The sequence below is a fragment of the Gossypium hirsutum genome, chromosome D07 (assembly GCF_007990345.1).
Source record: "Gossypium hirsutum isolate 1008001.06 chromosome D07, Gossypium_hirsutum_v2.1, whole genome shotgun sequence".
Lineage (NCBI taxonomy): Eukaryota > Viridiplantae > Streptophyta > Magnoliopsida > Malvales > Malvaceae > Gossypium > Gossypium hirsutum.
The window spans coordinates 55,049,233-55,068,435 of record NC_053443.1 but is presented as its reverse complement, the minus strand read 5'-3'; the positions used below and the strand labels follow the sequence as shown (position 1 = coordinate 55,068,435).

Below are 19,203 nucleotides of genomic sequence, written 5' to 3'. Positions count from 1 at the left end.
ATATATATTATAATACAAAGTTCTTAAATTTTGATGTATTCACGCTATAAAAATTTGACAAAAACATTTGCAGTGGCGGAATTTAAAACATAAAACCCTCGTCATTTTTATATAATTTTTAATGGTATTTTGCAAATTATATTTTATAACAAATCTTTCCAATCTACTTATATTTTATATTTTTGCTACTTTTTTAAATTTGTTTATAACAAATCCAGCAACATATTTAAAAATATATAATATATTCAATATTTCATAATAAATCCTCCAACATGTTTTTTATATTTAATTTTTTTTTAAAAAGCTATGCCTTTTCTTTTCCTAACAATTTTTAACAAAATTAAAAAGTATGCCTAATTATGTATTGCATATGGATATAAGAAACGAATATTTAAATAATAACAAAAATTCAGATAAGATAGTCCACAATTGGATGCATTGATATCAGTTTGTCAATTTATAATCCCAACAACGACCATCTCATTCTTTGATTCAAGACAAGCAGAAAGAGATGCCAAAATTTCTGAGAAAAAAAGAGCATACTTACAAGTCAGTATCAGTTTCACCAATAAGTATGGATATGAAGTCCCAAAAGTTTAACACTATATGAGTTTTGTACAAAATATCAACGCTGCTAAAAAAAAAAAACCATGCGTTAGGGGCATTGATGGGGTTCTGAGGAAGACTTACTTTGGAATACAAGACGGATCGAAAGGAGGAAATTCCTTGGTTTTGAGGGACTTTCCATGTAATGACTGAGGGTATCTATCCAATGTAGGTAAGATGAATGTTTGTACTTTTGCATCGCATACGACGCATCGATGATCGGAATCACCAGCTGCTCGTGCAGCTTCTGTTTTACATTCACCGCACCACAACAAGTGTTGACATGGAAAGTTTGCCCATAACAACTTTGATTGGTTGCACCAAAAGCATTTTCCTTGCTTAACACTTGCCTTGTAATTCTGCACAGATCAAAACCGAGATGCTGTTAATTGTAGTGCAATGTAAAGTGTTTGTTAGTTAGTTCAACACTTACGTGATAGAAATCGAATTGGCGAAGAAAGAATATGGATGAATTGTTCCGTTTTCTTAGAAGGGCTTCAAGAACCAAATGCCTCCCTGTATGACCAAGTTTCCGCTCATTGAACCCCCGACACTGAGTTCCTCCTTTGTCTGACTTCAAGAATTGCAGAAAATTGGAGTTTTTACATGGATCAACCTGGCTGCTGCTGATGCTAATATCTTCACAAGAATTCGAGAGAAGATCCGGAGGACGCTTGAGATTCCTAGGATCAGCATCAGTATTTTCATGAGGTGGTGCAGTACAAGACGGTGGGCAGCAGTGCATGTTGAGAGGCTGAAGTGATTTCCAATCAGGCCTAGGAGGGGAAGGAATGAGCACCATGTGATTGGGAGATCCACATCCTCCTACTGGCATAACCTTCATGCAACAAAGATCAGGAAAAGATCTCATAAAATCACTGAGCTTAGTGTAGCCAAGAGAAACATGGTCCAGTTCTAAGCCGAATGCAGCCCTGAAATCCGCCTTCAACGACGACAGAGGGTATTCGCCTTCCTTCGGTTTTTTTGATACCTCTTGTAAGAAACCGGGAAGCCACTTCTTAAAAGTTCTCAGCCATACTGGAATATTTTGGTTGGAAGCAATGGGGCTAGTGAGAACTTGAGATTCAGAATACGTCTTCGGTTGGCCATGGAGTAATTTATTCACCCATGAGATTTTATCAGCTTTAGTCTCTTCCAAGGCCTTCCTTCTTGGCATCTCGTCTGCAGTCATTTCAATGGATGACTCAACTGGTGGTTGATGTTGGTCATTCGGATCCTTTGGATGTTGCTGAGTCAATAGCTTCAAGGACTCATCCCATCTCCCAACTGCACTTTTGATTTCAACTTGCTTGCCCATCATAGTTACGTAATGTGCTTGAACAGCCTTCGAAACAGACTTTTCGTGCTTAAAAGTAACAAAGCCGAAGCCACGAGACTGTAATTCATCACCTGTTTTAATACTAACAACATGGGCATCTTCCACAGACCCAAATTCATCTTGGAAAAACTTGCTCAATGACTCTGCTCAACCAAAAAGAAAAGAAAAGCCATGACTTATCCTTCCCAATCTAGTATTACATTACCAAAAATGCATACAAGTCTAAATGCAACTAAAGAATTTTGACAAAATTCTAACCCGAATCCAACAGAGGATGCAGGCCGCCAACAAAAATTTTCCGTTTCAGTTTCTCTGCAGCAGGAGAATTAACGAGATGCATTCCATGTTTTGCCTGTCGAAGCTCCTCTTTACCGTGAGCATAAAAGCACTTAGACCCTCTCACACATCCTCCAGATTCGAAGTACTTACAGATCTCTGTTTTTACATTTGTGTTGGTTCTACAAAACACAGGCAGTAGAGCATTAAGAAACAAAACAAAACACCAACATATTCAAACAACACAAAGGAAGAGAATAGGACAGTATGTTCAATGTCACGGATGAAAACTTGTAGGATTTTTCATGGTCTAAAGATATTGAAAAGTTTGGTCACCTTTCAGTATAGCTTCCTTCATCTGCCATTGTAAGAAGAGTTTCACATGTATCAAAAATAACTTCATCCCCTTGGAAACGAGGAGTATATTTCTGCTCAACCGGTGAATTACGATGCACTGCACATTAGAATATCATGAGATTGGATGAAGTAGGAATAATTAATATTTATGTCTTTAATTTTATGACTATAAATAAAACTTACTAAGAGTAATATAAGTTTTGTTTAGTATGAAACGCATGTCCTGTGACTTTGCCAGGTCAATCGGCCTCTCTCTACTGACAAACACAAAGGCAAGTGATGTTAGCTTTTGAAGTTAAAGATGAAACTTTAAAAGAAAGGGGTAGTATTTGTTTCGAACCGTAAGTTGAGGACTTCATTGCTTGCTCCCCAACGCTGAAGAAGCTCAGCACATTCAATATGATCATTCTTCACAGCAAAAAACAATGGGGTTTCTTTCATTATAGTTCTGTAGTGGATTCCATCTGGATCTTCTAGTAGAAGTACCTATAAGAACAATTGAAAGGATGATATCAAAGGTAATAAACATCCTTTTAAAGCTTGTTACCAGCATGCATTGATTAAATTTTAAAGCAATTATACCTGGAGTGCCTGTGTATTCCCATTGGCAGCAGCAATGTGAAATGAAGTTAATTCTAGTTTGTCCTTTTGGTTTACTCGGGCACCGTGCTTCAAAAGGAGCCATAAGATTCTGGCAACAAGAAATCAAGAAGGAATCAAATCATCAATCATAAGAAAAGGGAAAAAAGAAACATGTATGGAGACAGAGAAAGAGAGAGACTTAAGTTGCTGTGAAGATGAACCCCAGGACATTCTAAGTGACCAATGCAGAGCTGAGTTTCCTTCAGAATCAGCATCATTTACGTCCATGTTGGTCTTTAGAAGCAGCTCAATAACAGCTTCATCTCGGGCCTATCATAACAAGAATGACGAAGAAAATAATACATTTAAAATGACACGAAATTATTGCAACCAAAAATTTATTCCCTTTCAAGAATCTTTTCAGACTGTTAATTCGAAAAAAAATCAGATTTCGTTAGAAAGAAGAAATCAAAGAAAGCGAACGAAATACTGAAGAATAGAGTCTTTTTAAAGCCCCGAAACGGTTCATGTTGCGTGTCCCCGGTTTTTACCAAATTACCCATAGTTTCCTTATTCAAATGATTCGAAAATATGATTGGTCAACTTTTTTAGTCATCTTATCAATTAAATATGATATTTTAAAACTAAATTTAACTTAATTCTGACTCTTTATTTTTTCTTAACTCGTAGATCTAATAAACAGATAAGTATCCGCATGTTGTTAATCCCACGTAGATTAAACACCAAAATTACCTTGATAGCAAGGATTAAGGATGAAGTCATCTTCTTGTCTCCACCACTGTTATGAGAATCGGCTCCAAACAGCTGAAGCAACTCAATCTCGCAAAGCAAAAGCTTTCGTTTCATATCGGGTGCGACTTTGGTTGGGGACAAACAGTTCTTTTTAGCTGTTCTCGACGGCGACTTATCACGGCGGCCTGACGATAATGCTTCCAGGATCACGCACTGGTAAACGGTGTCTTTTTCTTTTGAACCCGAATAAGCGTCGCATGGTACTACGACGGAGTCATTAACTTTCTCCGCCGCTACGATGAGAAGCGCTGCTAAAGCTACTATTTTGCCTCCAATGGCAGCTGAATACGCCACCTTGCCTATTGCTTTTGTTCTTTCACTCAAAAGTTTCACCGCAGTCAAATCCTGTCAAATAAAATATTCAGTTTTTTTCTTTTTCTTCTTTTTTTTTTAGAATAATTTTCTCGAGAACCAAACAATTTTTGAAGGAAACCTTTTCACTAAGAAGAACCACCAAGTCCTCAACAGAGTAATCATCCGGATTCCATATCACATCCATCCTGAAAATAATACGGAAAGAGCCAAAAAAAAGAAATTCATTATTCTTGTCAATTAAAAAAAACAAATAATATTTATAAAAATAAAAAATAAAACGAACCGAGAATAGAAAAAACAACATTTCCAAAAAAGGGCCATTACTTCGCTGTCTTCCTCAAAACACCACAGCTTTTTGCCTCTTTATAAACAGAAAACGACATTTTTTTACCTGCTACTAGACAAAGCCATCTCCAGAGCAAGCAGACTTCGTCCATCTTTACTCTTCACCTCTGTACGGGCACGTTTCTTTAGCAGCAACTCTAAACAACGCACAGAGTGAGCCTCCGCCGCCGCCTGCAACGCCGTCATTTCCGTCGCCGTGTCCACTTCGTTCACCAACGGGAGAAAATCGGTTTCCACTTCGCCGTTGAACAGTGACGTGGCGCATTCGATAGCGTCGAAGTAACAACAGATAAGGAGAAGCTTCAATACCACGCTTCTTCGGTTCAAGGGATCATCATCTAAGTCGTCGACGAGTTGACGCGAGTGAGTTAAGAAGCGAGTTCTGTCGTCTTGTATGACCGAGTTGATAAGGACGGTTTCTAAGCTGTTGAGTAGCGCTGCTTGTATTGGCGTTATATTTTGAAAATTGTCTCCATTTGATGAACCATCGACTCTTCGATTTTCTTTTTCCTGCGATTATTATTAAAAAAGGATAAAAATAAAAATAAAAAGTAATAAAGCAGAAAATTGAAGGAAAAATAAAATAATTTTTTTAACAAAGACGTTTTCTAGCTAAACAAACAACAAAATAGCTTCAACTTTCAAAAATTTTGCAGAGAAAGAAGTGATATATTTGTAAAAATTCAAGAAAAACGGCGAAAAAGCTATAATCCTTTTTTTTCCAAATGAAATTTCTTTTCGACATTGTTCTTAATAGAAGAAAAAGAAAACGCTAATGAAAACGAAGAAACGAAGCTTGTTTTTACGATTAATTTAAGCTTAAGAGAAGGCTTGCGCACCAAATCCATCAGCAAAGAAAGAAGCCTTAAATTTTGAGCTCCAGAATAAGTTTTAACAGCAATGCTTCCATTATCAACACTAAAACGAAGCTCATTTTCATGGAAAGAAAAAAACAAACAAGGCAGAAAGAAATTAAGATTTTCAGTGGGAAATAAAAAGAAAAAAAAAGCTTTTTGTTTTTTCTTGTTTGATAGAACAGAGAGAAAAAAAATGAAACCGTTTGTTAGAAGGGAACGGAGGCTAATATTTATACGGACGGATTTGGGATTGGATTAATTATATGTATTTAAATATGTTTTTTGAAGTCCACTTTTGGTTACATAAGTTTGGTAAAAATTTGTGGTAAAAAGTGGTGATATGAATTTCTTTCTAGTGATTTGTTGGTGTAATGTAAGATTGATATATTTAGTGTGAGTCTAGACGGGCAGTACGTTTATTTGCGATTAATATAAAAATAACGGTGACAATAAGATTAAATATTATAGTGCGAGTCAAAACATAAATAAAACGCATTCCAAATATTATATTTAAAATTATGAAATAATTTTTTTTATAATGTTACTTTTAAGTAAATTACATGATGTATGAAGTGATATTCATGTTCCATAATAATACAATTTTTTGGACAATTAAATAATTGTATAAGATTATTAATTTATATATTTGTGCTAAACTAAACTTATTCAAAGGTTGAGTTATTTATTCAAGTCTAATATTGTTTGCACGAAAATATTAGGCTTAAAAAATAGATTTAAGCAAAAAGAAAATCACCCTCGTTTAAAAGGGTAAACCATAATAACAATGTAAAACCCAAATAATAAATACAACTAGCACAACTCGAATCCAAACCATACCTGAAACAGTAAACACCTTTAATCATCGTGCTATCAAACCATCACATAAGGTTCCAATTTAGTCATTTTCAATAAACAACAAACTTGTAGGGGTATTACTGTAAAAGTTTGCAGCAAAATGTTACAGTATCATTTTTAGACATAATGTTAGAAAAGTAAAAATAATTAATTTAAATAATATTTAAATAATTTAATATTATTTATAAAATATATGTTGATCTAAATCTTTAAATACATTTTAAATAATTAATATAAATAAAGGTATTTTAATAATTTCTCTTCAAAACCTGAAAGCCAAAAAGTTAAATTTATTTAAGGCTATTTTTGTGTGTTTGGGTGGAAAAATATTTTTTGATAATATTTTTAATTTTAAAAGTCAAGTGTTTGACACAAATCGAATTAGTCGATTAGATTGAATCAAAAATCGATCGATACAACGATTTAAAGTAAAGGAAAAAGTCAATACAGCTTAATAGAAAATTAAATTTTATAATTTTTAATATTTTTAATATTTATAATTTTTTAATAATTTATTTAATTGAAACTGAATCTACCATCAATTACCTGCCTACTCAATTCTAGAAATATTAATTTAACATTGTTTTGAGATTAAAAAGATTTTAAAATCACAAAAGGAAGGAGCCTAAATTTTAATGAGTAATTCCTTTGTGGCTTTCTATTTTCAACTGAACCGACTTAATTAAAAAATACATATTTTTATTCCAAATTAATTGCGTATCGAGTTATCAATTAATCTTAGTACAGTTATTTTGGTTTTTTATTTGTTTTGAAATATCAATGGTTTTGAATGCTTTTTTATTGATACAACAATGAGATATAGAAGAGAAAATAGTTTATTGGAGACTAATTCACCTAATCGAGATGGAGAGTCGAAGGTTACAATAAGTGAAAGTGGAGTACACTTTGAAGAGTAGATGTTAGGAGTATCTGAATGGAGTTTAGGCTAGTCCACGTGAGGAGTTGGTTCTCTCTTCATCATTACGGAACGCGGGGGACAGATATCTTCGATGGGACCAAGATGTCTGTGATGAGACATATCCTATCATTCATTTTGATTCAGCAATACAAAGCAATTGAACCCGCGTAAGGTTTGGTGACAAAAAAGATCACATTTCTAACAAAAGGCTAGGGGCCTAGAATAGCAGATGGTTCTCGCTTGTTCGATGGTTAGGACAAAAGGTGAAGCTTGAAGGTAACCTTTCGATTGGTAGTTGGTGGAGTTGTTGTTTAGACGACCTTTTGGTTTGCCACATGTCCTTATTCGGGTGGAAGGGTATAACACTTTCCCATCATTTTTTTCGTTTATATTAGGTTAAGATATGTCATAAATTTTTGTACCCTTCAAAAGTTTAAAATTTAGTCCCTATTTTTTTTATTTCTAAGAATTTGATTCTACGTTTTAAATTTCAATATTCAAGTCTACCTATGAGCACTATTAAAATTATTTTTTAAAATTTACATTCATTAAAACATCATTTTTTTAATTACATGGCTGTCAAATAAATATTTTTTATTTAAAAATATCACATTAATAAATTTAACATTGTTAGAAATTAAACCCGAATTTTAAAATTTAAATGATAAAAAAATTAAATTTCTGAAATAAAAGTAAAATAACTAGATTTCGAATTTGGGAAGAGTATATAGACTTATTACATATAAAACGGAATTCACCAAATTATTTCCTCTTCATTTGAATTTGGAGTTTTGTGGGAATAAAAAGAAAGTGGAGGGTATTAAGGGAAATAAAGATAGTACCAATACCGTGTCCCTGTCCGACGCTGAAGGAAAGTGCAAAAGAGAGCATTGGAATACTGACATGTATGTTAGCGGTAGAAAGTGTTCAAAACGTCATTTTCATTTTTCTTTCTATATCCTATTTGGAGTTAAAATAATTAATTTTCGATTTAATTAGTTAGGCAATTTTTTCAAAAATAATTAGAAAATTTATTAAAAATCTTAAAACATGGATAAATATAACAACAAATTAAATATGTAAGTTAGCTTCAATTCGATACTAATTTAAATAAATTTGATCGTCGATTGAATCATTAGATTTATAGTCCTCGATTCAACTGATCAATCTAATTCAATTCTAACAACTATGCTCAAGTCCAACCTCAATCAAAATATAAGTCTAAAATTTTTATCAAGACCGATGGAGACTTATCCGAAGAAGTTTATATAAATCATCCCCTTGCTTTGAACAAATTGATGTGTCGGTTACATAAATCTCTCGAGCAAGCCCTTCGTGCTCAATTCGATAACCTTTGAAGTTATTTATTTTCTAAACTTGGGTTTATATCTTCACGAGATTTCTTCATTGTTTATTAAAATTATAACTTTGGATGACAGTTTTAAACTATAGTTCATGGCATATGTTGATGATGTAAAAGTGACTAATGCTTATTCTAAAGTTGTTGATGATGTTATAGCTACCCTTCATGCACAATATGATCTTAATTATCTTGGCTAACTCAATTGTTTCTTAGGTGGATGTTGAACAAATTGAAGGTGAGTTCATATTAAGTCAAAGGAAGCATATGATAAACCTTAATAAGAAAACTCAAATGCTACACCCACACCAAAGGTGACATCTCCACTATTCACAACTTGTGATAGTGATCCCTTTTTTTTTTTGATGTTTCATTATATCTCTAAGTTATTGGTTTTCTACAAGACATTTGTCTTATACAGCGTGAAATTAATTATAGTGTTTGTAACGGTCCGAAAGTTAGTGGTATTAGAAACTTGTAATAGTGACCTTTTTTCTGATGCTACACCCACACGACATTAGCATTTCCACATGGATAGGGGATACAACTGTGTGACCCCTATTTCTAATTTTTTCTCTTTTTTTTTGTTTTTACTTCAAATTGATCTTTGTTTAATACTGGGTTAGTTTTAAACTTTCGTAAGCTCGATGTAAACTCAAAATTGATTGAATTACATGTTAAATTTGATTATTTATTATATGTTGAAAATTAATTGAGATTTTGAACTACAAATTGTAAGTAAATGTTTCGTATTTGTTTGTAGCACCTTATTGCTCGGGTCCGACGATCGGACTGAGTAAAGGGTGTCACAGTGTTAATAAGGCTATTCAAATTATGCAAGCTCTATTGAAAATTCATTAAGTTCATTCTACGTTATCTTATGCATCATGGGTTGCTTTTCAAGACTGGTCAAGATTTGCCGTTGACAGATGCTCTGATTATGACTGGGGAAGTAGCAAGGATGATCGATGATCCAGTATTGGATACTATTTGTTCTTAGACTCTAATCTTATATCTTGGAGCTCTAAGAAACAATCTGCAGCCAAGGTCGAGTATCGAAGCCTTGCTAATGCATTGCGTGAAGTCATGTAGGTTGAATCACTATTGCCACATGGACCAATCATGTGGTGTGATGATATTAGTGTTGCAGTTCTTGTAGCAAATCTCTATTTTATATGAGAAAAGGGCGTTAGTGAAATTACAAAAGTAAATACGTGTGTGCCGTGGATCAAATTGCAAATATTTTCACTAAACCAATTCCAAAATATCAATTATCAAATAAAGTAAGCATATTTCATAATATTCGAAATGACCATCTCAAAAAGTAAATAAAAACAAACATTCAAACCCATATTTACTAAATATCACTCTAAGAATAATCATATAAACCAAAATTTGTAGTTGTGCGGTGTGAGCAGAGCCATATTATCATTTACGTACAATCATAGTATGATCCTCGGCAATTCCATATCCGTCCTGTACAATTCTGAATACCCAATGCCAAGACAAAATTCATTGTCTGGATCCATGCAAAATCATTTTGTGGGACATTTCTTTTGTACCTTTTCGTTTCAAAAAAGCACATACGGATGTTGTCATTTTGGAAGATTTTTGATTTTCTGAAATCATGGAATTGGATTCTTAGAAATAGGAGTATTTTGCCTCTCCTTTATGTAGCTAAGTATCACTTCTATCCTATCCTCGTCCAGGCGTGATGAATATTCTGATTATTAGATCAATACATGGGATTCGATTGAAAATTTATTTGAACTGTCATGTTTGTTACGATTTTGATTCAATGTTTATTGAATATGGTTGGGTTTGATTTAGATTATAATTAAAAATACGTATAATAATAAATTTAATTCTTTAAATTTTATATATTTTATCAATTTGATTATTATTTTTTTAGTTATAAATTTGGCCATTAATTTTTTAAAAAGAGCCAAATACAACCATCAACCTTTCAGAAAGAGTTGAATTGTTATTCTTTCAATGAAGATATTGATTAAAATGTTAATTTTTTAACCATGTTAGCCCGCATAAATTTTAATTTTTTTAATTTTTTAATTATGAATTTATTTTATATTTTATAAATTTTAAATTATTTATTGATGTGACATATAAAACAAATAATGTCATGCCATCATAAAGTACATTTGCACTGTCATGTTATTTACCACACCGATACTGTTAAAAAATGAATATTTTAGTCAACATTTTTGTTTAAAAAAAAGCGATTTGACTCTCTGCTGAGTATTGGGGCTACAATTGCTTCTTCTATAAAGATAGATTAGACTTTAGCCCATAGGTTATTGGATCAATTATTAAATAAACCATTGACTCAACAAAACTATGTAAAGTAGGATTGTTTCTGAAGTGCATTAATGAATGTTGTGTGTTTATCTCTCTTTATTATTACACTATTTTAATTTATATTCACTATCTTGTTCAAACTTGTGTTTGGGCAGCAGTTTGAAGTTTGAACAAGAAGCAAATTGATTTTTTTTAATATATTTATAGAGAAAATATTTGATACACTGTTATTGTAGTTTTTAGACTCCACAAGTAATGTTATGGGTAGACAAGTGTCCTATAAAGATATAATAAAATACTAAAAAATAAATATTTAAAAAATAAAACACATAGTAATTTTTTAAGGCTGCTTGTAAAATAAATAAAAAAGTATACTAAACCAAATATTAACTCATATTTATAATATGATTTTATTAAAAAAAATTGGAATGCATAATTAAAAACTATAAAAGTAAATAGAAAAAAAAAGATAGATTACCGGTTGTTGCAATATGATGTTTGTGTTGTTTACCTTATTATATTATATATATTATTTATATTAATTTAAAGGGTGAAAATTATAAGATATCCCTCACTTTTCAAAATCGAAAATGTAGTTTTTAAAAGATTAATATTTTAAAATTTTTAGAATTAAATAATTATTTTTAAATAATACATAAATGATTAAAATGTGTTTTAAAAATTAATATATTAATCACATTATTACATTCTTAAAATATGTATTTTCATAATTTTTTTAAACGGAAATTTATTAATTCATTCCATGAATAAGTCCATATAATTCGGAAAAAAATAACAAACACCCGTCATAAACGGTGAATGATAAGCTTCACCAAGACATGATAAGTGATAAAAATAGCATGTTTTAGCATCATTCTTATTGTGTTTTTGGGTGGTTGTTCAATGTTAAATTGTGAATTTTATACTCCTAATCCTTTAAATTCATATTCCTATACCTAGGAGAGCATTTGAGAGTAAAAGAAGCGAAAAACGAGTTGAAATCGAAAAATCGAAGCAAGCTTCAAGAGCCACACGGGCTGGACACATGGCCATTGTGCCAAATCGTGTGGAAATCACAAATTGCACTCCAAACACGCGGAAAAACTCAATCTTTAGGTTTTTCAGACATTCTAAGATCTATATATGACAAAGATAAAAAGAGGGGTGAAAGCCGTCATTGAGTACTCAAGAAAACAACTCAAAAATACCAATAAAGCTTACTCCGAAGCAGATTTTTATCAAGATTGAATATCTCCTTCTGATTTCTCTGAAGTTTATTATGAGTTTCTTTATTTCTTGTGGTTATATTGTCTTTGGGATGATTTTATTTGCTATCATGAACTAATTTTCCAATGATAGATTATGTTATTTGATTCCTATTTTTTACGTAATAAAGACTTAGATCTTGTTCTTAATTATGTGCGCTTAATTCTTGATTTGATATCTCTAGACTATTGATCCATGTTTGATGTGCTTAAATCAGAGGAGGAAGAGACCCTATTTAAGAGTAGATCTAACGTAATTGACTGGAGTTGCATACAATCCTAGAAATAGGACGACATAAATCTACCAGACTAAATTCAAATCAAATAGGGTAGTCCATAGATCGAGTTAATGCGATAATAGGGGTTTTAATTATAAAGAAATTTCATTTGATTAACCTAGAGTCAGTTGCTCTTAGTCTTGAAGAGAGATATTAGCATAATTTAGGGATTTCTACAGATCAAGATACTAAGTGAAGAAATTGCGTAATTTAGATTGATAATGACAGATGAAGTGTCTAAGTAGATTATTTCCTGGGTATTGTCTCGCTTCTTGGTTGTTAATAGTTTATTTTCCTAATTTGTTATTTGTCGTGTTCTTTAGTTAATTAATTTAGTTAGTTTTAGTTTTAATCAATCACTCCAATTTGTCGGTTAAATAATAGAAAGACAGTAATTACTAGTACTTTTAGTCCTCATGGGAACGATATCTTTGCTCACCGTAGCTATACTATTAATTGATAGGTGCACTTACTTTAGTCTAATTTTTAGTTGGTTTACGACTGCATCAACACAACAAGAGTTTTAGCCTTAGCATCCATAGAATATTATGACACGTTGACAATTGACTCTGTTGCAACTCAAACACAATATATTGGAGTGATTGCAAGCACTTAATACGATAAGAAAATCAGCCCCGGACGATCTAAAGCGACATGCAAAAATTGGCAAAAGATTCGAACATCCACCAAACTAGAGAGAACGACAACAAAACCATCCCTAAAATCACTTGTAAAAGCAAGACTACTTGCATAAGCAAAACTAAAAAAACGCGCTATAAGAGTAGCCAAAAACTTCTAAAAGTGAAGACTTATTAAATAATAAAACACAACAAAAAAAAAATAGAACTTAAGACAACATAGGTCCAAACCAACTCGTAAAACCATTTATTATTCTAAAATACTCTCAAAACATAAATAGAAGTAGAAACTTTCATAATCTTATATATTCATTCCATAGTTTCTTTAATAATTTTGGATACTCAACTATACTTATTTATAAATTATAGTGTTCAACATCATTATATCTACATTACCACAATTTTTTTTAAATAATTTATAAAATTCTAATAATATTATTACAATTTTTTATTACCAAATGTTTATTTTCATAATAATTTTAAATATTAATTACAAAATTCTACTATAAACAGTGGTGGAGCCAAGGATAGGGCCCAGCCTCCCTAAAATGAAAATTTTTTCATTTAGGTCTTCTATAATTTATAAAATTTTAAATTAGTAATGGTAAAATTGCACTTTAACCTCCCAAAAATAATAAAAAATTGATTTAATCCCTTAAAAATTATAAAGATATAAACTATTAAAATAGTAAAATTATATTTTTACGATAACAAAAGTATATAATTTAATTCCGACTAACTATAAACAGACACTAATGGGATCTTTTCTGTACAATATAAAAGAAATTCTTCCGACACTCGGTTTGAAAGAAAACCCTAATAAACTAGAAAATTCCAAAAAGAACAACAGAAGTTCATTCCGCAAATAATATTAGGGTTTACATCCAGCAGTTTTCTGAAGAATTTGTTTTCAAGTCGTGGAAGGCCTGCTACTTTGGTTTTATTGAGTTTTTAGTACTTTTAAATTTTGTTTCGATTTATTTAAGCTTGTGTTTGCCATCACTAAGCAAAATTAAATTAACCTCGGATCATAATTCAAAGCTATCAAGCTAATAGTTGACATCCTTAATTATTTCAGTTGAAATATTGATATCGAATTTGTTCTTAAAAATATTCGTTCAATTTATATATATATGTATATATATATCATGTTGAGATAGTTTTGAAGTCTCAAAAGGTTTGAAAAAAAAATTAGATTAAGTTTGGATAAAAATATTAAGGTACTTTGAAATATAGGTTAAGCTTAAGTTCTACTATTCAAGGCTGGAGTCTAATTTTACAGTGAGCAAAACTTCATTTGACTCGAAAAAATTGAATTTCAAGTTAATCGAATTGAATTATTCGAGTTATTTAGTTTTTTCAAGTCAACTCGAATATTTAGTTCAATTTTTCAAGTTTGAGTTAAGTTGAATTTTATAATTCGAATAATACAAATGACAGATTACTGTAAATACTCCTCTGGTCCATATCAATTTCGAAAATGAGTAAATTGATTTTTTTCAACAAAAAATACAAAAATAATTTTAAAAAATTCTAAATATTTATAAAAATTCTAATTTTTCATTTTTTAAATTATAAAAATAAAAAAATCTAAAAATATATGTAACAATGCTTAATTTTTTTTTAAATTCCAAAATAATATTTTTGAGGACCTAAACAAATAAATTATCAATTCAAGCTTATCATACTAAAGTATCTTATTTTCTTTTTCAAATACATATCGTTTCATATTTATGTGATCTACCATAGAATTAATTATAACGCAACAAGATTTTATTTTAACATTTTAATTTAACTTGAACAATTTCACTTAATGCAACTCAACTCGAATTTCGTTTCACTCAACTCAATTCGAAAAAATTTCAAATTAGTTAGAATGATAAAATTGGACTTGTTAACTCGAGTAACTCGAATTTTTTTCACTTGATTCGATCGAACGCTTGCCAACTTGTTTTCAATATTGCAATATATTATTATTTTACTTTTTATAAATTATATCACATAATAAAATCTATAATAATATATAATACCATAATGTAAACCTTAAAAAATTATGTTATTTATGTTTAAAAATATAATAAAAGAAATGTTAAAATATGTTATAAGTCCATGTACTCTTTGTAAATTTAAAATTAGTCTCTCTACTTTTTAGATTTCAAAATTCAGGTCCAACTGTTAACACTGTTAAAATTATTTTGTTAAATTCAGATTTATTACTTCATTTTTTATTTACATTGCTAACAAATTAATATTTTTAAAAATTTTAAAATGTTACACCAACAAATTTAACTAAAAAAAGTATTAACAAATTAGATCTGAAATTTGAAATCTGAACAATAGAAGAACTAAATTCCAAGAAATGAAAATGTAATGACTAAATTCAAAATTTGTGAAAAGTACAAAGACTTATGGTATGTATCAAACTAAAAAATACATATATAAATTATTGAATGTTAAATTAAAAATAACGTAATTCTTTAAGAAAAATATAAAAAAAGTTGAATTAAATATTTACAAGTAGAATTAAACAAAATATAGAGCTCATAGATAAGCAAGCATAGTAAGTATCATACTTTCACTTTTTTCTTAAAATAAATTATACTCGAGTCATTAAACTATTAGTAAGTTTATGTTTTGATTATTAAATTTTAAAAAATTATAAAATGGTCACTGAACTATTCGTAAAATTTTTATTTAAGTCACTAAATTGTTAGAAAGTATTTAATTAAGTCAATAGGTTATTAAGTTTTGTTTTAAAAAAGTTTGACTTGTAAGCTTCAAGAAACGATTCGAAGATCGATATGGTTAATCAGTATCCATTGACAAGTAGAAGAACATACATTAAATCAACTAAGTTGACTTGATGGTTAGCGTCAGAGACTGGAGAAGAAAGTTGTTTGGATTTTGGTTCGTAAATTTGTCAATGTTATTTTATAAAAAAAAAAAGAACTGTAGAAGAAAAGAGTAATGAGAGCTTTCGATTGGTGCAGACGATGCAAACAAAGATAGTCATACAATAATGATTTTAATAGTTTAGTGACTTAAGTAACAACTTTAGAATAATTTAGTGATCAAAACTATTTGTTTCTTTTTTTCAACTTAATTTTTTTGGGGGGCTATCAAATGAAAATCCATTAGGGTTTAGGCTTTTCCCTGTATATAAATTTCAACTCTCCACTTCATATCTCTTTCCGTACTTCGGCATCTTCCCCTTTCCCTCCAACTTTAATCTACCACAACTGTAACGACGCCATGGTTCACGTCAGTTTCTACCGTAACTGTAAGTTAACCCATTCTGTATTCTAGTGTTTTGTTTTGCCTAATTTGTTTTTGCATCTAAGTTTGTATTGTATTTTACTAAGATGGTTTTTGTTCTTCTGATTTTAGCTTTTTTTTGGGTTCTCACAAATGGGTAATTGGGCATCTCTATGTGTCTCCTATAATACCTTTTATGATGTTTTTTTAATTTAGTTTAGTTTAGGATCTTAGAAATTACATTTAATTTCGAATTTTTATGTATTTTTAGTTTTTATTTGCCATTGTGATCTATTTGTTACCTGTTGATTTACTCAAATTTGAACATTATTTGGTAAAGAAAGACTAGATTATTGTTGTTTAATTGCTTCAGGCTCATTGATGTTAGTGGAATCTCTGTTTTGTTAGTGAAATTTATGTGTGGTTGTAGATGGGAAGACCTTTAAGAAGCCAAGACGTCCATATGAGAAAGAACGATTAGATGCAGAGTTGAGGCTTGTAGGAGAGTATGGGCTCCGATGTAAGAGGGAGTTGTGGAGGGTTCAGTATGCTTTGAGCCGTATCCGTAATGCTGCTAGGGACCTTCTCACCCTTGATGAGAAGAACCCTCGTCGTATTTTTGAAGGTGAAGCTCTTCTTCGTAGGATGAACAGGTATGGACTTTTGGATGAGAGCCAGAACAAGCTTGATTATGTCTTGGCTTTGACCGTCGAGAACTTCCTTGAACGCCGCTTGCAAACACTTGTGTTCAAGACTGGTATGGCCAAGTCTATTCACCATGCCCGTGTCTTGATTAGGCAAAGGCATATCAGGTAAAAGGTTCACTTCTTTTATATATGTTAAGCCTACTTGAGTATACATATTGATGTTCCGAATGTTTGTATCCCAATGTTTGCTCTTTCATTGATAGGGTCGGGAGGCAGGTTGTCAACATCCCATCCTTCATGGTAAGGGTTGACTCGCAAAAACATATCGATTTCTCTCTCACTAGTCCGTTTGGAGGTGGCCGACCTGGAAGAGTGAAGAGAAAGAACCAAAGAGCAGCTGCCAAGAAGGCTGCTGGCAGAGATGGCGATGAAGAGGAAGATGAGTAAAACCTTAGAGGGGTACTACCACCCTTAGTTACCCTTAAATAGTTTTGGAGCTTGCCATTTCCTTCTCCCCTTTATTAGATATGGTACGTATCTTGCTTCTAGACCTTTATCTTTAGCGTATCTTGGTATATGTTTTTCATTTAATATTATGTTCTTTTTTCTTGGATTGGAAGTTAATGAAAGGTTATTTTGTTCATTTAAACTAGTTAGATAGTTCATATGTTGCATGAACTGGGATGTAATATTGGATACTGAGTATGTGTCCAATATGGGGTACGTTTAAATTTTTGAGTATTTTCATGTACTCCAAAAAGTTTTTGGAGGATCATACTTTGGTTTGATGTGGTCAGTGTATCAATTAAGGATTGATGGCATCATATGTTCCTAACGAACTTTGTGAGATTTTGTTGTCATAATAATGTCTAATCATTAATGATTTTGTTTTTTTTCTCAACATAATGATTTTTGTTGTGCTGGACCTTAAGGATTTATGCTTGAACTCAAGCTGTCCCATAGCAAGGCAATCGATCTTGACTACTCTTTTCCCAATTCCAATCCCTTGCTAGATATTTGCCAGTTGGAGCTTGAGCTATCGGTTGAGCATCTTTTATTTTTTTTACACAGGCAAAAGCAACAGATCAAAGAAATACTAGTGCCAATCTGCAGCTGACGAATAATTGAACTTGAAAATTAAATCACTTTTTTGAGTTTGGCAACTATTATCATTTTGTCCAAGTTAAGCATTAGAGTTGGCAATTATTTCTATATTGGGATCTAAATTTTTCTTGTCCAGTTAAGCTTAGAACTTGGCAATTATTCTCATATTGAGGCTTTAACTTTTTTTATCCAAGTTGGTACTTGAATTTTCTTGAAAACCCAAAAATTCAGGTCCTAATGTGAGAATAATTGTCAAGTTTTACCACCAATATAGAAATAATTGTCTAGTTCAGAAACTAGTTTAGACAAAAAAAAGTTGAAGTTCTAATGTGGAGCAATTGCTTAGTTTAGGTCCTTATGTTGGACAATTGCTAAGTTAGGGTGTAACTTGACTAAGGTCCGAACAATTGTCAAGTTAAGTTAGGGTCTAACTAGGATAGAAACAGTTTAGGCTCCAATGTAAAAATAATTGTTCAGGTTTTAAATAATGATTTATTACATTAAGAAAACTTGATAGAGCTTTTTGAGTATCTAGTTCTGAGTTAGCTTGAATTTGGTTCCATTTTACACTTTCATCTGCATCAAATCTCTTTCATTATCAATTAAGTAATTAGAGTAGTGGCAAAAGACTTGCATCGATTCAAGCCTGTTGATATTTAATCTTGAAGTTAAACCTTAAACATCTTTTACTCAACCCTTGGTTAAAAAAAGAATATTATTTTCATCAAGTATATATTAGCATGGTTTTTTTTATCTATCTTTCGCGTTGGGGTAATTATTTTGGACTAAATGGTTAAATTTTAAAGGTTTCAATATGCTTCCAAGTTTTTGTTTTCTAAGTATATTTGGATTTTGTTTTTGTATTTTTAAGAATTTAATCTCTCTATCGTTTGAATTTAAAAATTCAGATTCAATTACTAACACCTTATTTAATTTGTTGGTGTAATATCTTATAATTTTTAAAAAAGTTCTCATTCGATTGGAAAAAATGGTATTGTAATGGATTTAAATTTAACCAAAAAAAATAAACAATGTTAATAATTTTTTAAATTTAGGTCTACATTTTAATCAGAATA

At 31.0% G+C, this 19,203-nt stretch overlaps 2 protein-coding genes across 4 annotated transcripts; one reads left to right on the top strand and one right to left on the bottom strand.

Annotated features, from left to right (window-relative positions):
- Positions 1-408: 408 nt before the first annotated feature.
- On the bottom strand, positions 409-5,664 carry LOC107925726 (uncharacterized). Its single transcript, XM_016856447.2, has 13 exons — positions 5,473-5,664; positions 4,680-5,143; positions 4,407-4,473; positions 3,914-4,318; positions 3,360-3,490; positions 3,161-3,269; positions 2,919-3,064; positions 2,762-2,835; positions 2,558-2,675; positions 2,204-2,403; positions 1,040-2,088; positions 691-965; positions 409-523 (listed from the first exon to the last, which is right to left on the bottom strand). Exons 1-13 carry the CDS (start codon positions 5,479-5,481, stop codon positions 493-495), a joined length of 3,078 nt encoding a protein of 1,025 aa, XP_016711936.1. The 5' UTR covers positions 5,482-5,664; the 3' UTR covers positions 409-492.
- A 10,526-nt stretch (positions 5,665-16,190) lies between these two features.
- On the top strand, positions 16,191-18,679 carry LOC107925957 (40S ribosomal protein S9-2). 3 transcript variants are annotated; one of them, XR_001692091.2, is made up of 4 exons: positions 16,227-16,401; positions 16,807-17,188; positions 17,287-17,553; positions 18,095-18,679. XR_001692091.2 is itself a non-coding variant. In XM_016856728.2 (3 exons), the coding sequence occupies exons 1-3, from the start codon at positions 16,374-16,376 to the stop codon at positions 17,468-17,470; spliced, it is 594 nt and encodes a 197-aa protein (XP_016712217.1). In that variant the 5' UTR covers positions 16,191-16,373; the 3' UTR covers positions 17,471-17,870. The 3 variants fall into 3 exon arrangements, 1 of the variants encoding a protein (XP_016712217.1); XR_001692092.2 differs by having other exon boundaries at positions 18,037-18,679; XM_016856728.2 differs by lacking the exon at positions 18,095-18,679 and having other exon boundaries at positions 16,191-16,401; positions 17,287-17,870.
- The last annotated feature ends 524 nt before the right edge of the window (positions 18,680-19,203 follow it).